General features: G+C 39.3%; 1 protein-coding gene across 2 annotated transcripts in view; it reads right to left on the bottom strand.

Moving 5' to 3' along the window:
* The window catches only part of UGGT2 (UDP-glucose glycoprotein glucosyltransferase 2), a 4,352,373-nt gene that overhangs the window by 1,041,419 nt on the left and 3,283,107 nt on the right, over nt 1-27,847 (bottom strand). For both annotated transcript variants that reach the window (XM_044072987.1, XM_044072988.1), the window contains one exon: nt 583-684. In XM_044072987.1, the coding sequence (XP_043928922.1) occupies nt 583-684 (102 nt within the window). The remainder of the gene's footprint in view (nt 1-582; nt 685-27,847) is intronic.

Below are 27,847 nucleotides of genomic sequence, written 5' to 3'. Positions count from 1 at the left end.
TTTGCCCTTGACTTTGGCTCTTTAACCCACAATATTCTGGCTTTAGCCTATAATTATTAAGCAAAGAAATTGAGAGATATGGTAGGAATACGAATGACTGAGAACAGCCAGAGGGCCAGACACCAACAAGAAGGAAAATTCTTAAAACCAAGAAACCACTGAGATTAGAACTAAAGTATAAAAAGTTTACTGCCCACACTTGCTGAGACTGAAGTATAATGCTTTATGTGCTATGTGAATGACTGCTAACACCAAAATCAACCACTTTTCAGAAGGAAAATACTCTTACTGTATTCTGATGCTTTTGGTCTCACAACATTTGAAAATCCATGGTGAGGACTGAATCAGAGATTTCATATCAAGAAAGCACTTGATCTAAAACAGTGAAATGATACGACTGAATTACCACAATAAGTATGGAAAATAAACTAACCCGGTCATCTTCAGTACTGAACTTTCAGTATATGTAAACTGATTAATTCCACCACTGAACTGCAGTATAACAAATATTCACAGATACACAAACTACAAAATACAGATGTTTATCAGTGGACAGTGGTAGTTAAATATTGTTTTTCTTACCTCAAAAATCGCTCATAGAGATGACCTGAAGCCACAGAGAAAATGTTGAGGACATCATCTTTCATCTTGCTCTTTTCCTCAGATTTACCTTGACCTGTAAAACTGAACAACATGTAATATTTTAATTCAGATTAACTCAACATGGCAAAATCATTTATAATGAAATAAATACAGCAGGAGTCTGGGTGGGGTAACTTCAAAAATTTGGTAAAACTAAGTTCAAAAGGGAATTGCAGTGATTATGTCATTAGACACTCCTAGGTTTTGAATGTTCACATTATTTTACAAACCAAAGTAATGCTAGACATTTAAGCTACTTAACTAAACTTTATGATCGCACTATTAAAACAAGTTCATGGCAAAGTTAGCTGCCATTACAAGAGCAAAACAAATTAATTGGTATGAAGAGTGCTAGATTCTAAGCCCTGTACACTTAAAAATATGTTAAAATTATTACTGCATTTTATCCAATATACAACTACAAAGCTTAGCTAATTAAGAAGCAAGTAAAGTAGGTAAGTTGTTAGCCAGTGGTAGATCCAACTGAGAGTTGGGACACATAACACCTGAATCTAAAACAGACAGTGTAGCCCCTCCTCAAAACACCCACAAAAGTGCCTGTGCTCTCTCTCTCTCTCTCTCTCTCTCTCACACACACACACACACACACACACACACACACACACACACACACACACACACTACCTTACAGATTTCACTGGAATGCCTTTCTATGTGGCAGAAAAAAATGTTCCTAATGCCAGCTTTCAGTGATATAGTACATTAATTTCATGCAACAAATCAACAATAATATGTGGCAAATGTTGTATATACATCATGTACAGAAGTAGTACTTTGCTAAGCATGACAGACACTGCCCACCCTTGTGCAATGAGCTTATAGTGCATGAATCCCCTTATGCTTTATGTGGTAACACAGACATCAAACTACATATACTTTATTTCTTCCTTGATGGCTGGTAAATTTTTTTTCTTCAAGCTTGCACCAGCAATCCTTCTAGAATAGCCTTACTGTCCAGATTAGTGCCTTGTAAGATACCTTTCAATTAAAAAAAAAATAAACTAAAGGAAAACCTTAAGAATGAATGTAAATGCTGTTGTTTCTAGGACATTGGTTAACTCAAGTTGTCTACTGCTTACTGCTCAAAACTAAAGACTATGATATCATAATGTTAACTTGTTTAGTGCTCAACTGTCCTGTAAACTGGTTAACAAATTAGTTCTCTAACACGGTTAACAGACTTCGAGTAAATAGATCCATAACTCTTTTTCCCATTTGTGCACATGGGGTCAGGATGTCATTTCAAAAGTGACAATCATCTAGAGTAAAGGCTCGCACTACCAAGTGGCTAGCCTTTGTATTCATATATTCAAGTAAATAAATGAATACAAATATATATATATATTTTTTTTATTAAAAATGTGGTGGCTGTAAATTTTGTAGTATGTGAAATGTATAACATGCGGAGAATAGAAAAATGCAACCTCACTGAATGTAAAATTGCTTTCACTGGAAAACCAGCAAAACTGCTGAAATAAACTACATTTGTAGACACTTATGGTGACTATAAGTATTAACATATTTGGACCCTAGCTTGCAGATTTAACCAACTCATCCAGTGCTAAATGACTCCTGGAACAAGAAAAGCATCATCCATTTTTGAATCCAAACAAGAAGGATGGTCTATGCCTCTTTTAAGTAGACACAGAAATTAACAGAAATTAACAGTCAAAATAAATTCACCTTTATTTCTAAAGTGAGCAGGTGAATTGTACTTTTGGACACAACTTAAGAAGGGAAAGGAGAGAATGCATCAACAACTTCCCTGAATTGGGACTTCCAAGATGGCTGCCCAATGAGAAAGTGTGAAAGCAGAAACTCAGAAAAGACAAGTCAGTGAACTTGCCTTTCTGGCTATATTTCAGTAACTGGCTAGGAAGTGCACACTGCCTGAATGACAAAAAAAAAATAAAAAATTCAGAGAACCTGAAAGAAAATTAATCAAAAATGGTGAGCAGAAAACACTGACTGGAAAGAATTCTGCAGCTGTTCAGCAAAAAGCAATGAAAGCTCCTGCTTTGATGCAAGAAATGATTTGCAGCAATCTAGAGGAAAAAATAAGTCAAATTCTACTCAGAGCTGATTAAAATAAACTAAACACTGAAGAAGGATATCAACTCAAATTCTTTAAAATTTACTTACAAATACTCGAACCAAGAAATTGACTTTTTAGATGTCAAGGTAAACAAAGATGCACTACAAGGGATTAGGACTAGCCTATACAGAAAACCAATGAGATAAAAACAATCGGCTACACAATAAGAGTATGCACCCTAATCATGTCAAACGTAATGTACTTACGGGACAAGTGTAGAGAGTCATGCATCTGCACAATGATGACTTACAACTAAAACTAGCTCTACTAAACCTTAAACAGGAATTTCTGGATAGGGGTTATAAAGAAAAAGATATAGATAATTGCATATGTAATGCATGGGAGCATAGAGTTAATAGATGTAAATCATATTATGGCGAATATGAAGAAGCACAAGAAGAGAATAGTAAAGGACTAGAGACAGACAACTGTAGTACTAATAATTCTCTGAGGTAACATTACCATATTCCAATGACATAGGCACTTTCTGCAACATTATAAAAAGAAACTGGAATATTTTGGGTACAATAGATGAATTCAGAGATGATTTAACACCCCAACTGAGTTTCTCCTTTATAAACAACAAATCTTTTTTATAAAGACATCTATGTTACAAGGCTAATGTTGATAAGAACTTTATACATTCAGATAGATTGGGTACATATTCCTGCAGAAACTGCCTAGCATGGAGACACATTTTTAGTGGCAGTCACTTTATACACCATCAATTGGATGTTAGGATAGTGGTGGTGGTGCTGCGGTAGCGTTGTCGCCTCACAGCAAGACGTTGCCCCATTCAATTCTCTGCTAGGGCATCTTCTGTGAGGAGACATGCGTGAATGGGTGTACCTTCGTTGAAGGTTGGGCGTCAGGGCTGGCAACTCGGCACGTAAAAACCCACTGCCAATCATTAGCGGACCGGAGTTCCGCTGTGGCGACCCCTAACCGGAAAAAGCCGAAAGACACAACATGTAGATTGCACAACAAAAAACATAATTTATTTTAGTTTCTGTACTGTATGTCATATGTTTTATATAGGTAAGACGAATCGTAGTTTAAAAGAAAGAATACTGGAACATCTAAGAGACATTAAAAATAAGAAGTTAAAAAATGCTCTAGCACAACATGTTATGGAAAAGGGAAATTAACATGTTTTTAAATTCTTTGTTCTGGAAATTGTACATGATAACAAGAGGGGAGGGGACATAAAAAACATTACAGAAGCCAATGAACAGAAATGGATAATGTTCTTCAAAGCGAATAAATTACCAGGCTTAGACAGTAGTTTCCCCTGAAACCCTTTTTAAAAGCACATGCACTTAAACACTGAAATGAAATGAATTTAATTTTGTGTTTTATAATGTTTTATTATTTATGTGTATGAACTTTTAATTTCCTAATGGATATGGTGCTAAGTGTTTGTGATTGGCTAGTCATAGTATTTAAACAAGTTGCTGCATTGTATTTTTAAAGTCTGATGAAGCGGTCAGGTGTACTACAAAAGTGCTCACTATTTATTAAACCTTTGACATTACTTTGCCTTTGGATTTTTTTTCTTCACTGGATTTGACTCTACTTTGGATTTATACTGGACTCTTTGATACATTTTACTGCCCGCAGCTGTGAGTGCCTGGAGTCTTTTTATTTGAAACATTTATTCTTATTATATTCTCCTGTCACTTCATTTTGGTATTTGGAGTTTGTTGTTGTTGTGTCTTTCGGCTTTTCCCGGTTAGGGGTTGCCACAGCGGAACTCTGGTCCGCTAATGATTGGTAGTTGATTTTTACATGCCGAGTTACCAGCCCTGACGCACAACCTTCAACGAAGGTACGCCCATTCACGCATGTCTCCACACAGAAGACGCTCTAGCTGAGAATTGAACCAGACAGCGTCTTACTGTGAGGCGACAACGCTACCGCAGCACCACCACCGCGGGTTTGTATTTCTTCTAAATCTAAGGCTATGACTGTGGCTGTCAGTCTCAGACAATTGTTCTTATTAGCAGAGTTAAACTTCCACATTTGAAGATATACTTAGTTTTGAGTGTTAGTATTAAGTTAATAAGTTTTAGGGGTGTTCTGGGTGTGTGTTTCTCATTTTGTTTGAGGAATTTCACTACAAAAAAAGTTTTGTAAGATGTGATACATGTTCAATTGGATATAACAAGAAACAAATACAGAAAAGATCAACCTACCAAACATTAGTATATGCAGGTAATCCAAAAGCTGAAACTAGATATTTAAAAAAGCTGTTACACATAACAGGTGAGAATAATAACTTCTTAAACATGATGACACTTTCCATATTATCTTTAAATATGAAAGGTCTCATAGATAATTACAGAAAAAAAAGGGTAACGAACTATTAAAAATGCAGTGTGCAAATAGCTATGCTACAGGAGACACATTTCAAAAGAACTGGGCATGTGAATTTGATAAAGAAAGGATTTCAGTATGGTTGTTCAGCAGAATATCTGGGACAAAGAAAAGGGGGAGAAGCTCCGATAATAATAGAAGAGGGGAAAAAACATAATTATTTATTTAACATTTGTTTACTGGGAAAGTTCCAGTGGGACAGAGCCCATTTTCACCACAGGCCTGGGAAGAAATGCTCCAAAAGTAAGTCTTTGAAATGTGGGAGGAAACTGGAGCACCTGGAGGAAACCCACGTGAATACAGGGAGGACATGCAGACTCCATACAGAAGGCACCCCAGCCAAGAATCAAACCAAAAAACCTCTTCAGTGAGGTGGCAACGCTAACCGTTGCACCACTGCGCTACTCCTAGTAAGTAGTAAATCTGTAGTAATAAAGGGCTACTGGCAAGGGAGGAGGACTATGCTAGCATAACTTCCTCTAGAACTGCTATAATGGAACTTAAGAAAATTCTAAGAGAAATAATCAGCTTTCAGCAGGGAATATTATTTATAGGTGGGGACTAGAATTTGATATGCAACAGTGAGGAAGTATCTGGGGGGCAGAAGGGAGCATAAAACAAAAGAGGGTAGATTTTTGAAGAAATTTATGAAAATATGTGGTACAGAAGACGTGAATTCAGTAGCAAAAGTTTGGAGAGAATTTACATATTATTCAAGGTACAAAAACTGGGCTACGCTAGACAGAAATTATATTTCACAGGACCATATGCATTTAATTGAAAGTTTTGATATGCATCCAATAACTATTTCAGATTGTACACCAATAATAACTAAAATAAGAATGCAGGGTAATGAAATAAAAATGAGACACTGACATTTTCCCACCCATCTGTTAAAAAGAGAGGAATTTAAGGAATGGGTACTGGAAATTATTCTGGAGTTATTAGAGATGACAGAAATTTCTTCATAAAATATAGTCAGGGAGTGGGATACAATTTAAGTACACTTTAAAAATAGGGTAGAAATAAAAGAAAAATGAGACAGTTAAGTAGTAACAAGAATTACTTAGAAGGACCGACAAAGGTTAAAGCAGAATGGGAGGACTCTCATAGAACAAGAGGTGCAACTGCAGAGTGCTAAAGAGAAAATAAGGGACTTCTTTGATAATATGCACGAGTTTAGAAAGACTGGTGTTAAGCAACTGTTTTGGATAACACCACCAGAACACAAAATCTTTTAGCACAACAGCTCAGGCAACAGAAAGCATTAAGGGCTGTTGCCAAGCTCAGGGAGCCTATAACAAGGAAAATAACCAGAGATCCTATAGAGGTATTAGAAATATTTTGGAAACTTTATGAAAATTCATATAAAGCAGAGAAATGTGGAAATCAAGAAAAAATACAAATGAAAATGTTTATGGAAGAATTAAATATGCCAAGGTTAGCGGTAGACACGGCTCAATTACTAACAGGATAGGAGAACATGAGATAAACATGTATAATCAATCTACAGGAAAGTTCCCGGGAATAGATGGTATTCTTGGGGAGGTTTGGAAGCTAGGAGGGAAGAAAGTGATAAAGATCTGGGAGGTTTTGTTTAATAGTATTTTAAAAGGAGGAAAAGCACCAATATCCTGGAAAAAAGCAGTGGTGGCTGTAATACCTAAAGATGGTAATGACCCAACAGATCACGTTTCATATAGGCCCATTTTGATATTGACCATGATTACAAAGTGTTTATGTGTATAATTTTATTTATTTATTTTATTTTACGTTTGTTGACCGGGCTAGTCTAACTGGATACATGTCCATTTTCAGTAGAGGCCCGGGGAGAAAAGCTCCAAGACACATACATAAAGACAATATAGTAAGTTACAATAGTCCAAGTATATAACAGCTGTTGTTAGTAAAATACAATACTCCTAGTGAGATGTTACTATATACACATATACATATTTTAAATTGCAATAACATGGTCTTTGGTTGATTAAGGATAGGTCAATAAAGATAAAGAGTAATAAAACTAGTGTATGGAGAGAAAGTTAGTCAGCGTTAGTACAGGGGCATAACCAATGAGTACTGAGATATAGTCTTAGATTCTGTTTAAAAAGTGTCAATGAAGACAGGGATAGGAGTTCAGTGGGAAGAAGATTCCAGTGCTTACAACAGTATTAGAGAAAACCATAACATAATGGCCAATACAACATAATGGCTAAAACAATAGCAAAAGTGTTGCTGAAAAATTGATAGATATGAACCACTGTGTTTTTTTGGAGGGGACCCAAACATTTGGCAACATTAAAAGAACAATGATAATCCAGAGTGAAGCAGAATGTAACAAAATAACACTGTTTGTGGGGTTTTGATGCAGCTAAAGCATTTGACAGAGCAAGCTGGGATTTTTATGAGTAGGGCAATGGAAGCATTTCATTCACTGATAAAATTACAAGGCTGATTAGGAAAACATATGAGGGATAAGAGGTGAAAATTAAAGCAAGCATGGGGGTCTTCTCTGATAAGTTCTGTTTGAGCAGAGGAATCAGGCACGGGTGCCCTCTTTCACCTTTGTTCTTTGCACTATATTAAGAACCATTGGCAAAGAAAATAAGGGACTCAAAAATTTAAGGATGCAATTGGTATGGTAGTCAAGAAAAACAGACTTTATTTGCAGATGATATTATTTTACACCTGATAAAACAATACAACAGAAGTGGCTGCATTTCTAGAAACATTGTCTGCACCTTCCAAGACACTCTTCAAAGCATATTTCGAAACCAGCGTCATATTAGAAACAATCTCATTCATTTAACACTTCTGTTTAGCAGGCAAACATACAGCAACATCATCTAAATGTTAAGCACATTAAAAAATAAATTTATACATGAAGCTCTGATAATTAATAATTCTTAAGACTAAATTATTAGACTGATCCAACTATTTTCCTTGAGATTCTAACAACTTGCCAATTATATCCACAGAGTAATGTTAAAAGAAGCCAAGGTTCTCTTGTCACAGTTAACAGCTAGAGAAACTGCAGCTGGGACAGCTGCCAATGTAGCAAAAAGAGGTGTAAGATCACAGTACACCTTGTATTTCCTCAATGCCTTTTTAGGAAATGATTCATTAACCAAATGGGATTATACATGCAGTTTCATAGACATCTAAGGGTAGTAACAGAGGAAGAACTGCCAAAACATTTGGAATCTCATCCTCAATACGATGATAAATGCTGCCAGTCTCTGGCACAGATCCAGATTACTTCTAGTCAAATGCATCTCTCTCTAGTTAGTATCTGTGGGAAGGTGAACACTTGCTTAAGTTTTTGAACCTGATCACCTTCTGAAGAATCAGACTAGATGGACTCAAGCATTCACTACTGCCTGGATCAAAATCCCTGTCAAAATATGTGGTGCTAGAGTGGTTTCTAGAGAAGATAGCAGTGAATTCATTCTGCATTGGAGCACCGTTTCTAAGATTAGCCGACTGAAAAACACTCTTAGTTAAGAAAACCACATCAGCTCTATACATGGTAAAAACCTGGTTGTATGTCATGTGGTGAAAGTTTTGTTTCTTCTTATTATGTCTGGAAAGTGGTCTCTTATCCTGGACCTCTCCTGCACTTAAAAGAGTTTGGTTTTCCCATATCTGAACTAAGTAGTGGAACAGTCCTGGAGGATGTGTCTGACCATCGCACCACAGAGAGCTGTGGGATCACACCAGAGGGTGATGGGTAAAAAGTAAGTGGTCTGCAGAATGTCTTAAGGCAACAGCAGATTCACAAATTGAAGTATGTTTTTGTTGATTTTTTTTTTTTTTTTAGATGCAACTAGATTTGACTGGGGGGTAGCTGTATATCAGGATTCATTAAGTCAGGGGAAAAAACAGACATGTCACTACACTGACACCATTAAGGACTGACTGAGGGTAGCAATAATATAAAATATAAACTACTTTCCCACCCCGTAAATAGGGCTAAACTGCATAGAATATAGCAGATAAAGTATAAATTGTGATAAGCCTTATTCTACAATCTGCATAGTGTACAGTTAACAATAGCACACACAGTCACAATTCCAAATACAATTAATTTGTCCATATAGTGACAAAAATCAAACATATGCCCTTAGATCAAACAGAAAACTTGTAAAACACCATAAATAAGCATTTACTTCGAGATTCCCTTGTCAGAGTTAAGCAAACTTCTAGTCCAAACTGGCAACAACTACTAAAGACGATCATAAGGCCTTCTTCAAATATGTCTGCAATATCAAACAAAGTACTCAGATCGGCTCAAAACTGGTGGTCAAGGACACCACAAACACAAATGCCGTAGATATAGCCAACCAGCTGGTAGACAGGTTCTGGGAAAACTTCATACCCTCTGTGTCCACCATCAGTAAATCGGGACATCCCCAGTACCTTCCCCTCCCCTTATCTCTAGGGTGCAAGTCATCACTCCCCTCTCAAAGGTAAAAAATACACTTCCATGGGACTCGATAACATCCCAGGCTGCATCCTACATGAACTCAGGCAGGAACTTGTGGTGCCATTAGGCACCCTATTCAACCAAAGCCTGAGTACGGGCTTCGTCCAAGCTGAGTGGAGGACAGCCACTGTCATCCAATTGTACAAAGGTGGAGTGTCCACCGATTCAAGAAATTATAGACCCATCAGCCTAACTAGCCTGATCTGCAAAGCGATGGAACGGATAATCAAGGCCCTCATTAACAAGGACATTGGCAACCACCATGCACTCGATCCCACACAGATTGGTTTTGTCAAGGGGAGGTCATGCCTGGTAAATCTGGTTGACTTCTTTGAGACAGTCATCAAAGCCATGGATTAGGGGAAGACTGTGTACACCACCTACCTTGACCTGGCCCAATGCCTCCCATACTATTCCCCACTTGAGTATAAAAGATAAACTCTCGCAACTAGGCATCAATCTGTAGGTTACCAGATGGGTAGCAAACTGACTCACTGATAGAACCCACCTAGTCAAAATGGGGGAAGCCACCTCAAGCAGTAGACCTGTAACGAGTGGTATACCTGGGCTCTGTTGTTTGGGATATACTTTTCTGAGGTGCAGGCCAAAACCAGTGGGCTATGGCTGACCAGGTTTGCAGATGACTGCAAGCTGGGCAGTGTCATCAATTCCCCTAGTGATGTGGGCATCTTCCAAGAGGGTGTCACCAAAACAAATGAATGGTGCCAGAAACATGGCCTCAAACTTAATGCCAAAAAATGCATCATCATCATTTGCTTTGGGGGGAGTGACATCCCCACAAATTATCACATTAACAACAAGGTCCTAAGCACGCAATCAGTCGTAAGGGGACTTGGGCATACTTTTGACCATCACATTGCCTCCGTTGTACAGAAAGCTTTCACATGGCCCACCTCATAAGTAAGGGTATCTCATCCAGAGACAAGGAGGTCATAACATCCCTGTATTCTTCAAGAAAAAACTGCAGACTTGTCTCACACCTTGTGTAACCTTTGTAAAATTAAAAGGGAAACCACAAGTAATGGTGAAGCACTGTGCCACACAAAAAATACTTTAATCCACTGGTTTAGCGCTTTCAGCCCAAAAAAATGAGATCCGATTGGTTTGTGTGCTAATGATGCTATAAAAATGGGACCGTTTTTTAACATCCCAGGCTGCATCCTACATGAACTCAGGCAGGAGTTTTTTTGTTCTGATGAAGGCCTAATTTTTGGGCTGAAAGCGCTAAACCAGTGGATTAAAGTCTTTTTTGTGTGACACAGTTCTTCACCATTACTTGTTGTTTTCCTTTTAATCCCTGTATTCTTCCTTTATATGACCCATTACTGAGTACAATGCCCCTTTCAGCATGTACCTCAAAATGCACATGCAGCAGCTGGACAGACCACAGAGGTTCCTAACCAGGAGAATCCAGGGCCTGAAACGTCTACCCTACACAGATAGGCTAAAAGCCCTGTCCCTCTACTGAGTCTAACACTCCTCAGAGGTGACCTCTGTCTGGCATACAAAGTAATCTCAGACCCTGCCTTCATGGGGCTGTTGCATATCCTCAAGTCAAGCTCCACTCCAGTAACCTGCATATGTGACCTCAACTTGGTCTGTGACCTGAACAGAACTTGCTGGCGGGACAGATTTGTGTCCCAGAGACTTCCTCTTCTGTGGAATAGACTCCCTGTCCACATCAAGCAGAGTACCTCATTAACCCTTTTTAAGCACAACCTGGATAACTGGATGGGGCAAAGAAAATACACCACTGGGATTTTACCTGTGTCTCTGCTGGACAGGGGCATCAGGTGCTGACTTGTCAGAACATGGGCTAAATTCTTTGCTAGGCTTGTAAGGGCCTCAGGGCCAATAGCCTAGTAACTTACAATGCTCCATGTTTAATCAGTAGCAACTATAATATAAATGAAGGAAAAAGTGAAAAAGTGAAAAAATGCAATATCTTCCTGTCAGAACTTCCAAATGAAGCAGATAAACAGAAACAGGAGGCCTAGGGATCAGCTGACACCACAGAATTCAGTTTCCCGTCAGCCCTATAACTATTTAAAAGCAATATTAAGCATGCAAACAACACAAGATTAAGTCAGAATTTTGAAAGGAATTAGGAAAAGTAGTACATAGCAAGATTAAAATAAAAAGTTATCACACACAAATATATATATATATATATATATATATATATATATATATATATATACACATATACAACAGATTAAAAAAAAGGTGTGTAAAAATAAAGAAGAATGGAAGTTCCCAAAAGAATCTCATCTGTGTCTGGAAGCTGTAAATCCACAAATACCGGCTGCTGAGGAGATTCAACTGTGTGAGATTTCCGGCTGACAGTGCTAGGGTTGCCACCTTTTCAAATGCCCGAAGTGGGACATTTTTGGAGCAAATGTCAGATTTTTTTGTTTCGTCTGTGAATAGATAAATTTAATACAATCTGTTAGCCCTTTAGATAAGGTAACTTTGGTAACCGCCATACCTTTTCTTTGGTCAGCAAAGGATATAAATAGTTGGTCTGATTTTCTGTCATCTTTTGTCCTTTGCAAATAAAACCTGAGTTGTCTGTGGATGTCTAACTTATGCAGCATATATTCCAACTTGTTAGTGTGATCTTTGAAAAAGGTGGGAAGTTCGATGGACTGGTTAATATTTGAAAGTGAACAAACTTTTGGGAGAAAAGACGGATTGGTGCATAATCTCACCCTATCTGAGTGGAAAATCAAGTAGGGAGGTCGAACAGATAGTGCGTGTAATTCCGAAATTCTACGAGCAGAGGTTATAGCCACCAAGAATAATGTTTTCCATGACACGAACTTAAGAGAGGCTGTGGAGGCTGGTTCAAAAGGGGGTAACATTAACTGGGATAAAATTAAATTAAGATTCCAAGGAGCAACTGGGTTACGAATGGAAGGGCGGAGGTGAAAAGTGCCTTTCAAAAATGCCTTGCAAAGTCTGTGGGACATGATGGAAGAATTTTTGTAACCCACATGAAAGTTCGATATGGCCGCCAGTTGGACTCTAACTGTGGATGATGATGCTCCTTCTTCAAAGATCTTAGACAGAAACTCCAAAATTTTGTGCACCGGTGCTTCTGTTGGATCTAATCCTTGTTGTAATGCCCAATAAGAAAAACGTGTCCACTTGCTCCGGTAAGTTTAAGAGAGGAAACAATTATACGTTTAACCGCAGGGGACAAAAGGCTTGACCTGGCTAGGATGGGAAGAGGAGCAGCCAAGCTGTCAATTTTATGGCCTGCAGGGATGGATGAGGGGCTCCTGATGCATGGGTCAAAAGGTCTGGAACTGGGTCCAGAATCCATGGCTCCTCGATTTGATGGGCCTGAAGAAAGGGGAACCAGATCTGTCGAGGCCAGAATGGGGCTATTAGAATTATGGTCCTTTCCAGATGTTTGGCTTTCTGTAGAAACCTGGGGATTAACGGAATGGGTGGAAAAGCATACAGGAGACCCGGGGGCCAATCGTGAACCAGTGAATCTCTGGGGACACTCCCTGGTGGAGGGAGAAGGGCAAAGTAGCTTCTGCATTTGGCATTCATCGGTGATGCAAAAAGGTTGCAGCAAGGCTGGCCCCACTTGCGGAATATCGCTTCCGCCACTTGAGATTTCAGAGACCACTCGTGAGGTAACAGGATGGCTCTGCTCAACCTGTCCACAATTACGCTGGACGTCCCGGGAATGTGCAGTGCTATCAGAAAGCGTCCGGTGGAGACAGCCCATTGCCAGATCCTGAGGGCCTCTCTGCATAGTGGATAAGATCTTGTTCCTCCCTGTTTGTTGATGTACCAGACCACTGACATGTTGTCTGTCTGGACTGCCACTGTTCCTTGAGGTAAGACGCCGTGAAAGTGTTGCAATGCTAGAAACACCGCTCTTAGCTCTAGAACATTGATGTGCAGTTTGCATTCTGTTCTGGACCATTGACCTTGGACCGTCTTTCCCTGGAACAAACCCTCCCACCCAATCAGGGAAGCGTCCGTGGTTATTGTCGCTATCGGGGTTGGCAGGGTAAATGGTCGACCTTGTGTCAAGTGTTGAGATAGCATCCACCATCGTAGATCCTGCTTGCAGCAGGATGTGATCAGAATCTCGTGTGACAACGGCAGGTGCTGATAGGACCACTGGGCGAACAGTAGCCATTGTAGGATCCTCATGTGCATTCTTCCTAGAGAGACTGCAACCAGTGCAGCTGACATTAATCCCAGGACTCTTAAAACCTGTTTTGCTGTAGCTTTTGTCTTTTGAAGGAGTACTGCAATTTGCTCCCTTAGTTTTGAACCCTTTCTGGTGGAAGTCTGACCGTGACCAAGGTAGTGTCTAGTTCTACCCCTATAAATGAGATACTCTGTGATGGCGATAAAGAAGATTTTTCTAAATTGATTGTAACGCCAAGACGGGAACAAAGACTGATTGTGTAATCTCTTGCTTGGAGCAGATGATACTCGGTGGTGGCGGAGAGGAGCCAGTCGTCTAGATACGGAAACACCCGGAATCCTTGTTGTCTCAAGTGAGACACTACTACTGCCATACACTTGGTGAACACCCTGGGGGCTGAGTTGAGACCAAACGGCAGAGCCCGAAACTGAAAATGACTGGCTCCTAGCCGGAAGCGCAGGAATCTCCTGGACGGTCTGGCCATTTTTATACGGTAGTACGCGTCCTTGAGATCTATAGAGCACATCCAGTCTCCTTCCTGCAGAAAAGGGAGGATTGACTGTAGCGTGACCATCCAAAACTTCTCCTTCACAACGAAGGTGTTTAATTTGCTGAGATCCAGAATTAGTCTACAGTCCCTTGTCTTCTTTGGAACTAAAAAGAACCTTGAGTAAGTTCCGGATCTTATTTGGTCTGCTGGGACTGCTTGGATGGCTCTTTTCCTGAGCAGCTTCTGGATCTCTAAGGCTGCCTGATCCCGCAGATTGGGTGGAACGTCTGGGAATCTTTTGGTGGTAGGGGGAACGTTTATGAATTTTATGTCGTAACCTCTGGTAATTATATTTTGTACCCACGCATCTGAGGTTAAATTTCGCCAGGCCAGCGGGTACAAAGTTAAGCATCCCCCGACTGCCTCCAGAGCAGGACAGTCGGGCCTCCTCTCAGGAGTGCTGGAAAGGCTTGCCAGAGAAAGTATCTCTGTCGCCCTGGTTTTGCGGACCCCCTCTGCCGTTTGGATGGCGTCTTCCATTCCTTCCCCCTCCTCTGCCTCTGGAAGGGGCATTATCACTCTGTGTGGACTGAAAGGAACCCTGTGTCTTACGGAACCACATCTTTCCGCCTCTTTGCCCTTTGGGGTATGGTCTAGAAGGGGCGGAAAAACGGACTTCTACAGCAGATAGGGTCTTCCCTTCTTGCTCACACCTAGTGAGGGTCTCCTTTACTTTGGGGCCAAAAAGAGAGGCACCATCAAACGGGACGTTAGTAAAAGAAGACTTGAAGGATTCCGCAAAGGAGCACAGCCACAGCCAGGATTGTCTCCTAAGAGCAATCGCTGAAGCTGCCGCTCTACTCGCACCTTCGGCCACATATGAAATGAGCCTCATGGAGGAGTTGACTACAGAGTTAAGGGTATTAAGTTGTGCTGTCACTTTCTCGGTAACAGCAGCATCTGTATGACCCTGGAGAGTATCTCCGAGTTCCTTGAGGAGATCCCTCTGTAAACGTGTAAAATGCATCAAGTAGTTCAGCGATCGCATGGAAAAAGTCACAGAACTGAAAACGCGCTTCCCATATCTGTCCATCGTCCTAGAATCCTTATTAGGAGGATGGACAGCGGAAGAGGACTCTGACATGTCCTTCTTAGTGGCTGCCGCCACCACCATAGTATCCACTGGAACACCCTTGGTAAGAAAACTCTTGTCCTGGGGGGCTGTTATAAACTTATTCGGCCTGCGGGGAACTGGTTCCACCATGTCAGGTGTCTCCCAAGCCCTACGAGCTATCAGGTCCATAAGTTCGTCAAAGGGAGGGGTTACCCAGGAGGTAGAAGGTAGAGCCCCGAATGCCTTCAGCAATACTGATTCATCCACAGAAGGGTTAAGTGGCTGCCAATCTCCCCTCTGTTTTAGGATCTCCAGGATGTCCGCAAAGGAGACATCCTCCGAGGGGGACCGTGGGGACCCTTCTGCTTCATCTAAATCTGTATTTGATGTAAGAGATTCCTGTGGGAAATCTATGTGCCTCCTCTTGCACAGTCTTTTCCTTGGTACTTCTTCAGATGGGGCTTCTGGAGGAGCATCCGAGGAACCGGGAGCACCCCCTGAGGGCAACTGAGGCATTGGGTCTCGACGCTTCGTAGGAGCCGAGGATACAGAAGTCGAACGTGGACCCTTAGGGGGAGGAGAAGAAGAATCCGATGAGATATGTGTCTGTTTCGACAAGACCTTCCTCATGGCATAGAAGGCACCGGTACCCGGATCCGAAGACCTTCCTGGTTTCGAGAAACCAGGAACAATCCCCGAGACCGGGGGTCCGGGCTCCGACCCAGAGGACGGTGCCGAACTAATCTGAGCCGAGGCTCCTAGGGGGAGAGTCGGTACCAACATCTCGGTTCGACTGTCCGCCCCGGAACCAAGGAACGATAGTCTGCTCCGGGACCCCTCGATCTGTTCCGAGGGTGTCGAGGTCAACGGTACCGAAAGCACGGCTGTAGGCTTCGGTATCAATGGTTCTACCATCATCGGAACTTCGACTCTCGGCTCCGAAGACTCAACAGGTCTCAGAGGAGGAGCAGTAGATGACCCAGGGAGGGCTTCGAGTTTCGAAACCAGCTGGGACGAAACTTGGATCAATTTAGAAAGGGCCGAGTTCTCCATTAACTTCTGTATCACTCGATCCACATCCGAATCAGATAAGGGTCTCGAAGAGCGGGTCGAAGAGGCCGAAGTCGTCACCGAGTGAAGGATTGATGGCGGCGGAACCTCCGAGACCGACTCCAAGACCGGAGTCTCGATCAAAGATATACATTCGACAGCCGACTCCGAAGTATGTGGAGCCGGTGTCCGAATCTTAATAGAGGTGCTCAGAGCCGATGACTTTGGCTCCGACACTCTCGAAGACTTGGACCCCTTCGAAGACTTGGATACCAATTCAGCCTTGTCAAGGGCCTCCTGAAATTCGGGCTTTAATAAACCCCTGTCTACCAACTTCCTGCGTCTCTCCATCATGACCCTCCCACTGAAGGAATGAAAAATAGAACAGTCCTCCTGTAAGTTATCCGTGATGGACATTTTCTGTCTGCATAGACATTTCTTAAAGCCTGATTTTTGCTTCTCAGACATGTTCAAAAAATCAGACATATACCTATAAAAACCTGAAAACAAGGAGAAAAAAAAAAAAAAAAAAAAAAAATTAAGGTATCACTACACACAAAAAGAGTAAAGACTTAAGCCTTTCTTAAAGAAAAAACACCTGTTAAAAAGACAGGATAATAGGCCTGAAAATTGCCTTAGAAAAAGTTATAAAATAATAAGAAGAAGAATATATAACTCCCCCTGCAACTACACTAGTAAAAGACACATATATATATATATATATATATATATATATATATATAACTATCTATACTAATAAGGTAAGTTATAGAAAAACTTCGAAAAATAGAAAAAGTTTACTGGCCCGAGCTTTTGCAATGCATCTGCTGCCGAGGCAAACTAGATCTGAGGGTTAGCACTAGGGGATTGTGGGATAGGACTGTGCCTCGAGCTTTCTCAAGATGCAGAGCTGTAGAAGTGGCCGTCTCAGAGCAGAGGATTGGCTCCGAACCCATGCGTAAGAACAAACGGCGAGATTGAGCAATTTCACACACATATATATATATATATATATATACATATACAACAGATTAAAAAAAAGGTGTGTAAAAATAAAGAAGAATGGAAGTTCCCAAAAGAATCTCATCTGTGTCTGGAAGCTGTAAATCCACAAATACCGGCTGCTGAGGAGATTCAACTGTGTGAGATTTCCAGCTGACAGTGCTAGGGTTGCCACCTTTTCAAATGCCCGAAGTGGGACATTTTTGGAGCAAATGTCAGATTTTGCAGGGCGAAGCACACCCACGGTCAGTACAAAGGACAGAACTTCACTCGTTTGCCTAAATAAAAGCTTATACTTGTAGCATTTTAGTTGCTTATTATGTTTCTTATAACATTTAGGTGTTTCAGATACAGAATAACTGTTTTATGCAACTATTACATAAAATATAGGAACTAATTTTGTCCTAAAATCTCAGGACATTTGCCATTTTTACAAATTTTTTGCAGGACACGACTGCCCAAAGAGGGACTGTCCCTCGCAAAGTGGGATGGGTGGCAACCCTAGCTGACACTAAAAGACTGAATAACTTCTGTGACAGAGATTAGGCTTCCAGTGCTGGGAGGAGCTTAGCAAATTCCCTATTACAGGGAGTCAGAGAAGAGGATTCTGACCTCTGGTAAGCTCCCAGTGTGGGTCAGTGCAAGGCACAGAACTCATATTCCTCTGAGGCAGTGTGAATTATAAACAATGTGAATACCTTGCAGTCTGCAGATGGTTATCAGTGGAACTAGACATTTTGGGAACATCCATGGAGCACTGGATAACCCAAAAGATAGTGCAGAGAACTGAATATGTCATCCAGAAAAAGAAAACCTTTATAAAAAAAAAAAAACAAGAAAAAAAAAAAAGTTCTGAAATCTGCGGCTACAGGAATATGATGATAAGCATCTTTTTAATCAGCAGTTTCCAAAAATAATTAAAAACTGAAAGACAGAATAAGAGGTAACAGAATGTGAAGGAATAGCATTTTGAGAGTTAGGATTTTCATAAAAATTTTCATAAACTGATTGAGAAAGGAAAGATTTAGGATTGGTTTCCATGAAGCTCCTTTGTCTGGTATCAGAAACATTGTTGAATAAAAAAAAATCTCTCTACGGGAAAGTGGAACAGCTTATATATCCCTCCTGAGTCAGCAGATGCTGAATGACTGGAAGGAAAAAATAAATTTGATCTGATGGATAACGGGAAATCCCTGCCATCTGTGCCCCCCCAGTTGATCACTCTCAGAACTCATTTCTGTGTGATTATCTCTTGCCTAACAGAGAAAGAAATAGTGTTAAATTTAGGGAAACAGAAAGTAATGCCAGGTGGGGGCTACCATTTGCAGACAGTTTTTCAGACTTGTTGGGCTGTCTTTATTTCTGGGAGGCTCACTGTCATTTTTTGAAAAATTGCTTGCCAGACATTTGCAGATACTGCCGATTTTTTGTCTTTTTTATAAAAGGATCCAGAGTGAGGAATGAAACCTTTAACAAACTTGGAGAAAGAATGCTGAAAAATCGGACTCTTGTATCAAATGTTTTCAGGACCTCAGAAGCAGATGGTCCAAAGACAACCTACCTGTCAAACTGAGAGTTCAAAAATTCAACTTTACCATTTTTAGGCAAATGTTGACAGCATACAAATAAATCCAAAGAAGAACGTAGTCCAAACCAAAAAATGGAATTTATTGAACACAAAAAACACAAATTGACCTAGGTTTCATCTTAACAGTAAGACTTCTTCAGAATGCTAAAATGTTAAAAAGCCACACTTTAAATAAATGAGTGAACACACCCCCTGAAACAATCCAATTAATCAATCATCCATTTAAAAACTTCTTGAAACAAGACAGACTAAAACCTACACATATATACAATATATATATATATATATATATATATATATATATATATATATATATATATATATATATATGTATATATAAAACGTATATAACTGTTAAATAAACATAAATAAATATATTAAATATATATATATATGAAAAAACCTTGTCAAGACTTCCCGGTAATATATTTAAGCCTAAGTATAGGCTTTACAGAACAAAAATCATTGAGACTGGGATAATTTTGTGCATCCAATTTAATTTGCCACCTAAGTTCACATAAATCCAAATGGACATCTAATATTTTTCCTTGTAAATCATGTTTAATTTGTTGCAACACACAAAACTTGAACTTGTGTGCGGGGTTACTAGCAATATGTCTAGCTAAGTCATTTGTAGATTTAAGGTGTTCAATATCCAAAAGATGTTCTCTAACCCTCTCCCTAAACAACCTACAAGTTTTCCCTATATAAAATGCCGGACATTGTTGACATTTTGCCAAATAAACCACATTCTTAGTAAAACAATCAAAATGACCTAAAATATAAATATGATGATTGTTAATAGTAAATCTGTGGCCTGTTGGCAATATAAATGGACAAATCGAGCATCTCCCACACTTAAAATTCCCTAAAACCATATTAGTGGACAAAGCCTTAGAAAGAGAACACCTTTCAAAAATATCCTTAAATGCAAGGTCTTTCTTAAAAATAAAAGTGGGACTTGAACCTAACTTGGTTCCAACATTTTTGTCAAGTTGTAATATGCCCCAATTCTTCCTAATCATATATGTTAACCACTCAGAGTCCCCATTGTATGTGGAAATAAACATTAATGGAGACCCGGCCAATTGATCCTCACCATTATGTTTCCTAATATAATTGGCTGTGTTGTTAGAATTAAGAATAGGTTGATAAATACCTATATCCCTTTTATGTTTAATCTCATTAAATAATTCCATACATAAATTTTTGGAATACCCTCTATTTAAAAACAAATTGATCATGTAATTTAATTTGTCCACAAATTCTTGATTGCCACTGACCATCCTGGCTGCTCTAACCATTTGGCCCTTAACTATGCCTCGTTTTTGGTGGTAGGGATGCCAGCTATTATACTGCAAATATGAATTAGAAAAAGTAGCTTTCCTATAAATGTTAGACTATCAATAGTCAATCTGACATCCAAATAAGTTATGGTGTCAACATTATACTCATGTGTAAATTTTAAGAACCCTACAGTACTGTTGATATAATTAATAAATTTGTTCAAAACATCAATTTTACCATCCCAGACGATAAAAATATCATCCAGGTAACGTGTATATGTTTTAATATTTTCGTAATAAACACTAGTGAACAAAAAATGTTGCTCCCAATAAGCCATGATATAATTGGCATATATGGGGGCACATGCGGCCCCCATAGCCACTCCAGTGCATTGCTTGAAATAATGTCCTTCAAAAAATAAAAAAATATTAACTAAAACTGCTTCCATTAATCTAACACAAACATTAATTTGATCTTGTTCATACATACCCGTTAACAATAACTAATGTTACATCCATGTGAGACCTATTTCATGTGGAATTACCGAAAATAGAGTACATACATCAATAGTTAAAAAATTGTATTATTAACTTTAATAAATTTAACCTTTTCCAAAAAATCCCATGAATCTTTGGTGATGTAAGGGAAATTTTTTAATCCTAATTTCATATGATAATCCAAAAACTGACTGATGAAATGTGTTTTACTCCTCTTACCATTGACAATGGGTCTAAATTTAACATTGTCCAGCCCTTTATGAATTTTTGGTATACCAAATATACCACTGATTACTGGATATAAATTAGTCATAAATTCAAAATCTTTTTCTGTTATTTCACCTTGATAAAGCATATCCTCCAGCATGAAATCTAATTTTTTAAAAGCAACATTAATTTCATTCATACTGACTTCAGTATATGTATCATCATTTAGCATGGACATCATAATATGCACGTAGTCATTATTATCCACTATGACCACCCCGTTGCCCTTATTTGGCTTCATAATACGTATATTACCAATTCTTGATAATTCATTAATTAAATTGGCCTCTTCATCAGTTAAATTAGCAGGTATAAACCTTGATGGTTGCTTAAAGTGCATCCTAATGTCCATTTTGCATATTTTGTCAAAAACAGCAACCATTGGATTCATTAGCGGATTAAATTGACTCGATTTTGATAGTACTTTCTGTTTACCAATACCACCCACATCACCAAAATATGCTTTTAAATTCATCTTACGTATGAATAATTTTAAGTCAATAATGGTATCTACCAAATTTCCTTTTTTACAAGGGACAAAGGTAAAACCCTTAGAGAACAAGTTAACATAATCCGTATTGAATGCATAATGAGAATAGTTAAACAATTTAAAATCACGTGCCTGATTTTCCAAAATAACAGGATGGCTCAAAAGGCCACTTTGTGAATGTTCAAATGCATTCCCGTCTAACAATAACATACCTACAGCATCAGAACCATTTTTCAATATCAGGAAAAACAAAATCAAATGTTATTTGGCTAGCAGACTGTGACTCATGATTAACATTTGACCCAGGACATAACGATACCCCATGTACACTAAAATTATCAAAATCATACATATTTGTTGAATTGTCAATAATTGGCGTTTCCACACCATTGGCCGACATCAAAATATGACTGTTAGTACCCTCGGCCGGGCCAATACTATAACCGTCACAACTGAAAGGTTGGACAGAAAATGAATTGACCCTATAATCGGAAACCCCATCCACAACTGCATCCAAATTCAACATAGTGTTTGTAGTTTCACCCTGAACAGTATATACACTTAAATCCAAAAGTACGTCAGTAGGCCCCCCAACATTCTCAGAAACCTGAGAACTTAATTCATTATCCATTAAATTATTCGTCAAAGTTTCTCTAAATGCATGATGACAAATAGAATGTCACCTACCCTCCGTACATTCATTCAGATCAATACCATCATTTAAATGAACAAAGGTCCCGGAATCAGACAAGTCAAATAAATCAGGACTGCCAGGGAAAAAACATTCAACGTTGGGCGTACAATATGTAAAACTGCCCGAAACAACACCAAGAGCAATTGCCTCATCATTGCCAGTTACCTCAATTTTCATGCTGCTCCCTGGGGATTCGTTGAGGTATACCAAACCTTGGGATGCGCCCCTGTCCGACCATAATCTCTTTCCTCGTGTGGTGGCTCCTTGTTGCGAATCCTTTCCGAATGCCTTAGGCCTTCCGCTAAAGGGCTCTCCGCTCTATGGGTGGAATTTTTATGATTAACTTGCTTCTCTGACGTCATGGTTTGATCGCTATCTACGACTTGATTCGCTGTTTCTTCCCGGTGGCCACGCCTCCATTGATTGCCGTTGGATTGGGGATAAACTATATCCAAATTGTAAGCTCTTATGTCCCAATCAATTTTCTGAAGTTTCTTATTAAAAATAATATCACAACTTCTATCCACTTCATTTAAGATATTAGTGCAATTGATATAATATTGATCGAACAACAAGTCTTTGACAATACCATCACTGATTCCTTCAAGGTTTGTAAGATATGTATCAATTTTAAGCTGGCTGAATTTCACCATAATATCCAATCCAGCTTTGTTGAAAAGAGCATGCAGTTCATTAATCATCTCTACATTACCATCAATTCCATTCGGATATCTCCATACTCGTAGGCCTTTCGGCACCAGTCCCAACTCAATATTTCAAAGCAAATAACTGTTTTCCAATTGGGTTCTCTTTAATTTAAACAGCTTGGTCTCAAATAACCTAAGCTGTTTGGCAAGGGTCTTATTATTATGGGTTTCCAGTCTATTGTTGTTGTTATTACCAGTTTGAAAACAGAATACATTGTTCTTCCAACGTTCACTATTAACAACTACAGTGTTACCACCACCTAGAACTGGTGGAGTCTGATTTTTATCCTTGTCTACAGTACTTACAGCATTGCTAACATTTAAATTGTCCATCGGACCAGTAATTGGTGTGGCTTTAGTTAACGGTAAGCCCAAACTGCCTGTACCATGAAGTATCAACCCAGATTGATGTCCTTCAGTCAAAGATTTAATTTGGGCAGTGTGCTCCTTCAATTGTTCATTAATTTGATGCAGTAAATCCATAATTTCGGCTGAGGAGCCTACGTTCTCCATACCGTGAACACAATAAGACCAACCAGGAACCAGAACAAACAAATAAATCCAAAGAAGAACGTAGTCCAAACCAAAAAATGGAATTTATTGAACACAAAAACCACGAATTGACCTAGGTTTCGTCTTAACAGTAAGACTTCTTCAGAATGCTAAAATGTTAAAAAGCCACACTTTAAATAAATGAATGAACACACCCCCTGAAACAATCCAATTAATCAATCATCCATTTAAAAACTTCCTGAAACAAGAAAATGTTGAGAGCATAGCCATGCAAAACTTCTCATCACAGATCCAGTAGCTGCTGCTCTGGAAGAGGCATCAGCTGAGTCATAAGTACATGTCAAACAAGGTTTGGTTACTTAAGAAACGGAGGGAATAAGAGTATTCAGAGATTTGCCCTCAGTCTGCTGACAGTAATGCTCCTCATATTTCCAAAAGAAGCAAGTAAAACCATTAACATGAGCTTGACAAACAGGGATTCTAAAAATAAGAGTGGGAGAGGAATACACTATTTCCCAAATCTATCAAACGTTTTCCTATCTTTATCAAAGAGGGAGGGATTAGCATTTACCAAATGTTGAGCTACAGAATTAAGATTAGGCAAGGAAATCACTGCAGAGTCACAGCAGGGATTGGAAAAATGTCTGTAAGACTGAGGAACTTTAGACAATCTATCTGCCTTCTTGCGGGGGCTGCAGGCTGACTTGTCCAGCTAGTTACAGGCTAATATAAACAACTTCCAAGGCTGGAAGAACAGAAGGAACAGTAGTAAGCTCAGGAAATTCCAGTTGTAATAAATCATTATATTTTTTTAAAGGAAGTGGAACATTATTTTGTTTCCAGTAAAAAAATAGGTCACCCTAGATATGGTTTCAGAAAACAAAAATTATTCCAAGGGAAAATTAGAAGAACTATTCTCCTCAGACTCTGAATCAACTTCCTAAGTTAAAAAAAAAACAGAATTTGTTTCCACAAAATCTATTCCCTAGTCATCACACTTGGAAGTTTCAGAAACTGAAGAATTCCTTTTTCTCTTAAGAGCACATCCAGAATGAGAAGGGTTAAGAGCCCGAATTACACCCAAAGTCAGGCAAAAAAAAACACCCTTTCTAAAGTAGCTGTAAAAAGTATCTATGAGCACTGCACCTATGAGGAAAAAATACAGGCAGTTAGAAGAACAAGAAAAATAAATGATAAACAAAAGCAAGGCATCCCAGGGTCAGTACAGTTTATTTCTCATGCATCTGATGAAGATTACAAGCGAGTAAAGAAACGTCTTTCGGTTTGTCCTGGTTAGGGGTTGCCACAGTGGAACTCCAGTCTGCTAATGATTGGCAGTTGTATTTTACAATGCCAAGTTGCCAGCCCAACCTTCAAAGAAGGCACACACATTCATGCATGCACCTACCTGCATGTCTTTTAACGTCACTCAACCACAGGGAGGACATACAGACTCCACACAGAAGGCGCTCAAGCCGAGAATCGAATGGGAGAACCTCTTGCTGTGAGGCGGCAATGCTAACCGCTGCACCACAGCGGCCCATGAAGACTACAAGTGAGTACAGCACTTTATATACTGTTTTGACAGATGCAGTCCTGCCTCTTTAGACATGCATTGTGTCCTAAATTGGTTATGCAGTTAAGAAAATATGCTACAACAGGTTTTCCTTTTCTGTAACAACTACAGACACAATCATTTCTTGCTTCAGCTTTGTCATCATATCTTATTACTGATATAACCTTTCTAATAAGAAATATGTATTGTTATTACAGCTGCAGTTACTACTTACATTATTACTTCTTCTTCTTTTTCTTTCGGCTGGTCCCATTAGGGGTCGCCACAGCAGATCATCTGTTTCCATTGCTTCCTGTCTTCTGCATCTTGCTCTGTCACACCAACCAACTGCATGCTCTCTCTCACCACATCCATTCTCCTCCTTTGGCCAACAGTAGCCCAATTTCCACCAGCACCCAGTTGGCTAACAGTGCTGGTGGTGATCATTGTTAACCCGGACCTCGACCGATCCGGAATGTAAATCTGTATTGTTTTCTGCATATCTCATTTGGCAAATGTTTTACACCGGATGCCCTTCCTGACGCAACCCTCCCCATTTATCCGGGCTTGGGACCAGCAAGAAGAAATGCACTGGCTTGTGCCTAATTCAGAATTAATGACAATCTGCAACTTACAAAGTAATACAAAAGCTTAATAAAAACTTCATAGAAAATCTGCAGCACATATATGCAAGACACAGCATCTGCTCCTGTCATTCATTACAGATAATGTATGAAACAAAATAATATACATTTCCTGATCCTTTGATGTTTATGGTATATCTGTGCATTTTACAAATCATGTATTTTACATTTTTTTTATTCTTTACACATATGGTTTAAGAATGTTTTGATAGAAATGGAAATTTACTGATTAATACATCTTTATGAAACTTTTAATAGAACAGCCATTCCCTGCTGTTATAATACAGCAGTGTGTGTCAGTGTCTGACCCTTGTTCCAGTCTGCTTTGACCTTTTCATGCTATTTTTTTCCCCTAACAGAAAGCTGAGCTGACAATTCTAAAAAAACACTGCAAAGTCTTATAGCTGGTTTACATATGTTATCTGACATCTGATTATTACAGGAATTATTTTCAACATAAATATTTATTCATATTGATAATTATACCGTGATAAAAAGATGAATTATTTATAAGCATTATCTTAACTTGGCTGATGCCCTTTCAGCCAGGCATTGTATTTCCATGCAGCTTTGTATTCATGCTTTCAGTCACTGGCATTCACATAAAAACCCACATGCCGCTCAAAGAAGATTTCATAAGCTGGTGTCTCAAAATTATTTGAGATCCCAATACTGTAACAGTAGCAGACATGGGAGAAGGCAAATGCTTAACTTTCTGTGTTTTCTTAACAGGAATACCCACAGCAGCAGATCAAGTCTTGTCAGGAACAGGCATCAAAGACTGTGAAGGCAGAGAAGTATCCCCACTCCTTCCTCCAAGACTGACAAGAGTGATTCTTCCATGCCCACTGAGGGCATTTTAACAGCTGCAGAGGAAATGTTTAACCCATGGGCCTTGGTAGCTGAAGGGAGTATACCAGACGAACCCAAGAAAGATGAGTGGTCTGACGAACCAAAATGGCCACTGCAGAATCACTCATTTTAGGCGTACGCAAAGTAGCAGCATGCTGAAGCAGCACAGACTGAAATTTTCTTCTTCTTCTGACCATAAGAAGGAAGAAATAAGGAACAGGTAAGTTGCTCCATGATAAAGCACAGAAAGAAGCCTGAAATCTGGGTAACGATGACAGCAGCAATCAGCACATGCTAAGTATGAAAAAGTAGGGTCGTCAACTGAAAAACACCCTGGAAAACACAATACACACTTGACCCAACCCAAGAAACAATTTATAAAATTATCAATACAAACTACAGTAAACCTCATAAAAATAAAAATTTGTACTAAAAGTAATAAAAGAACCACACATTAAAAATTTGTACTAAAAGTAATAAAAGAACCACACATTTTAAACTGATAAAAGTGTCACATAACAATCCAAAATAATTAAAATATAGCTCTTGTTCATTATGGGATTTTTTTTTCTTCCAGAAGGGAACTTTATTTATTTATTTATTTACACTTGTTGACTGGGAGTGTCTGACTGGACGTAGGTCCATTTTCAGTGGAGGCCCAGGGAGAAAAGCTCCACAGTTAAAATAAACAGACAGTAGTTACATTGGACTACATAGCGATTAACAATTTACATAGCAATTACTTACAACATATTTACAGATGAAGACCATAGTACATCAGTAGACAACTAGAATCTTTATCTATGAAGTACATAACAGACATTAACAAATGTTACAATAAGAAGTTCCTGCTGTATAAGTACTAGGCTTATGAGCATCTGAGCTTGCTATAATCAAGGTAGTTAGTGGAGTGGAAAGAAAGGCAGTGGTTGGATGGGGTGGGTGATATTAGAGTGGGAGTTACAAGGGCATAGCCAGCATGTTTTTAGGTGCGCTTTAGTAAAGTTTTGAAGTGGGTGCGTGATGGCATGGAGGTAATTTTGGGTAGGAGGGAGTTCCATAATTTGGCTATGGTGCAAAACAATAGTGCTTCACCAGCAGAGTTATTGGCTTTAGTGATCTGCAAGTGATATTTGTTGCTGGATCTTAGTGGTCTGGTGGTGCGATAGGGTTGGAGTAGATTCTGGAGGGATGGGACATTTAGTGGATGGTTTCCTAGTTTGTGGGTGAGTGAGAGTGGATACCATTGAAGGAGGTGAGGGAGTTCAAGCCAGCC

The sequence above is a fragment of the Protopterus annectens genome, chromosome 5.part1, assembly GCF_019279795.1.
Source record: "Protopterus annectens isolate FY-2018-M chromosome 5.part1, PAN1.0, whole genome shotgun sequence".
Classification (NCBI taxonomy): Eukaryota; Metazoa; Chordata; order Ceratodontiformes; family Protopteridae; genus Protopterus; species Protopterus annectens.
This window is presented reverse-complemented; position numbering and strand designations above follow the sequence as displayed.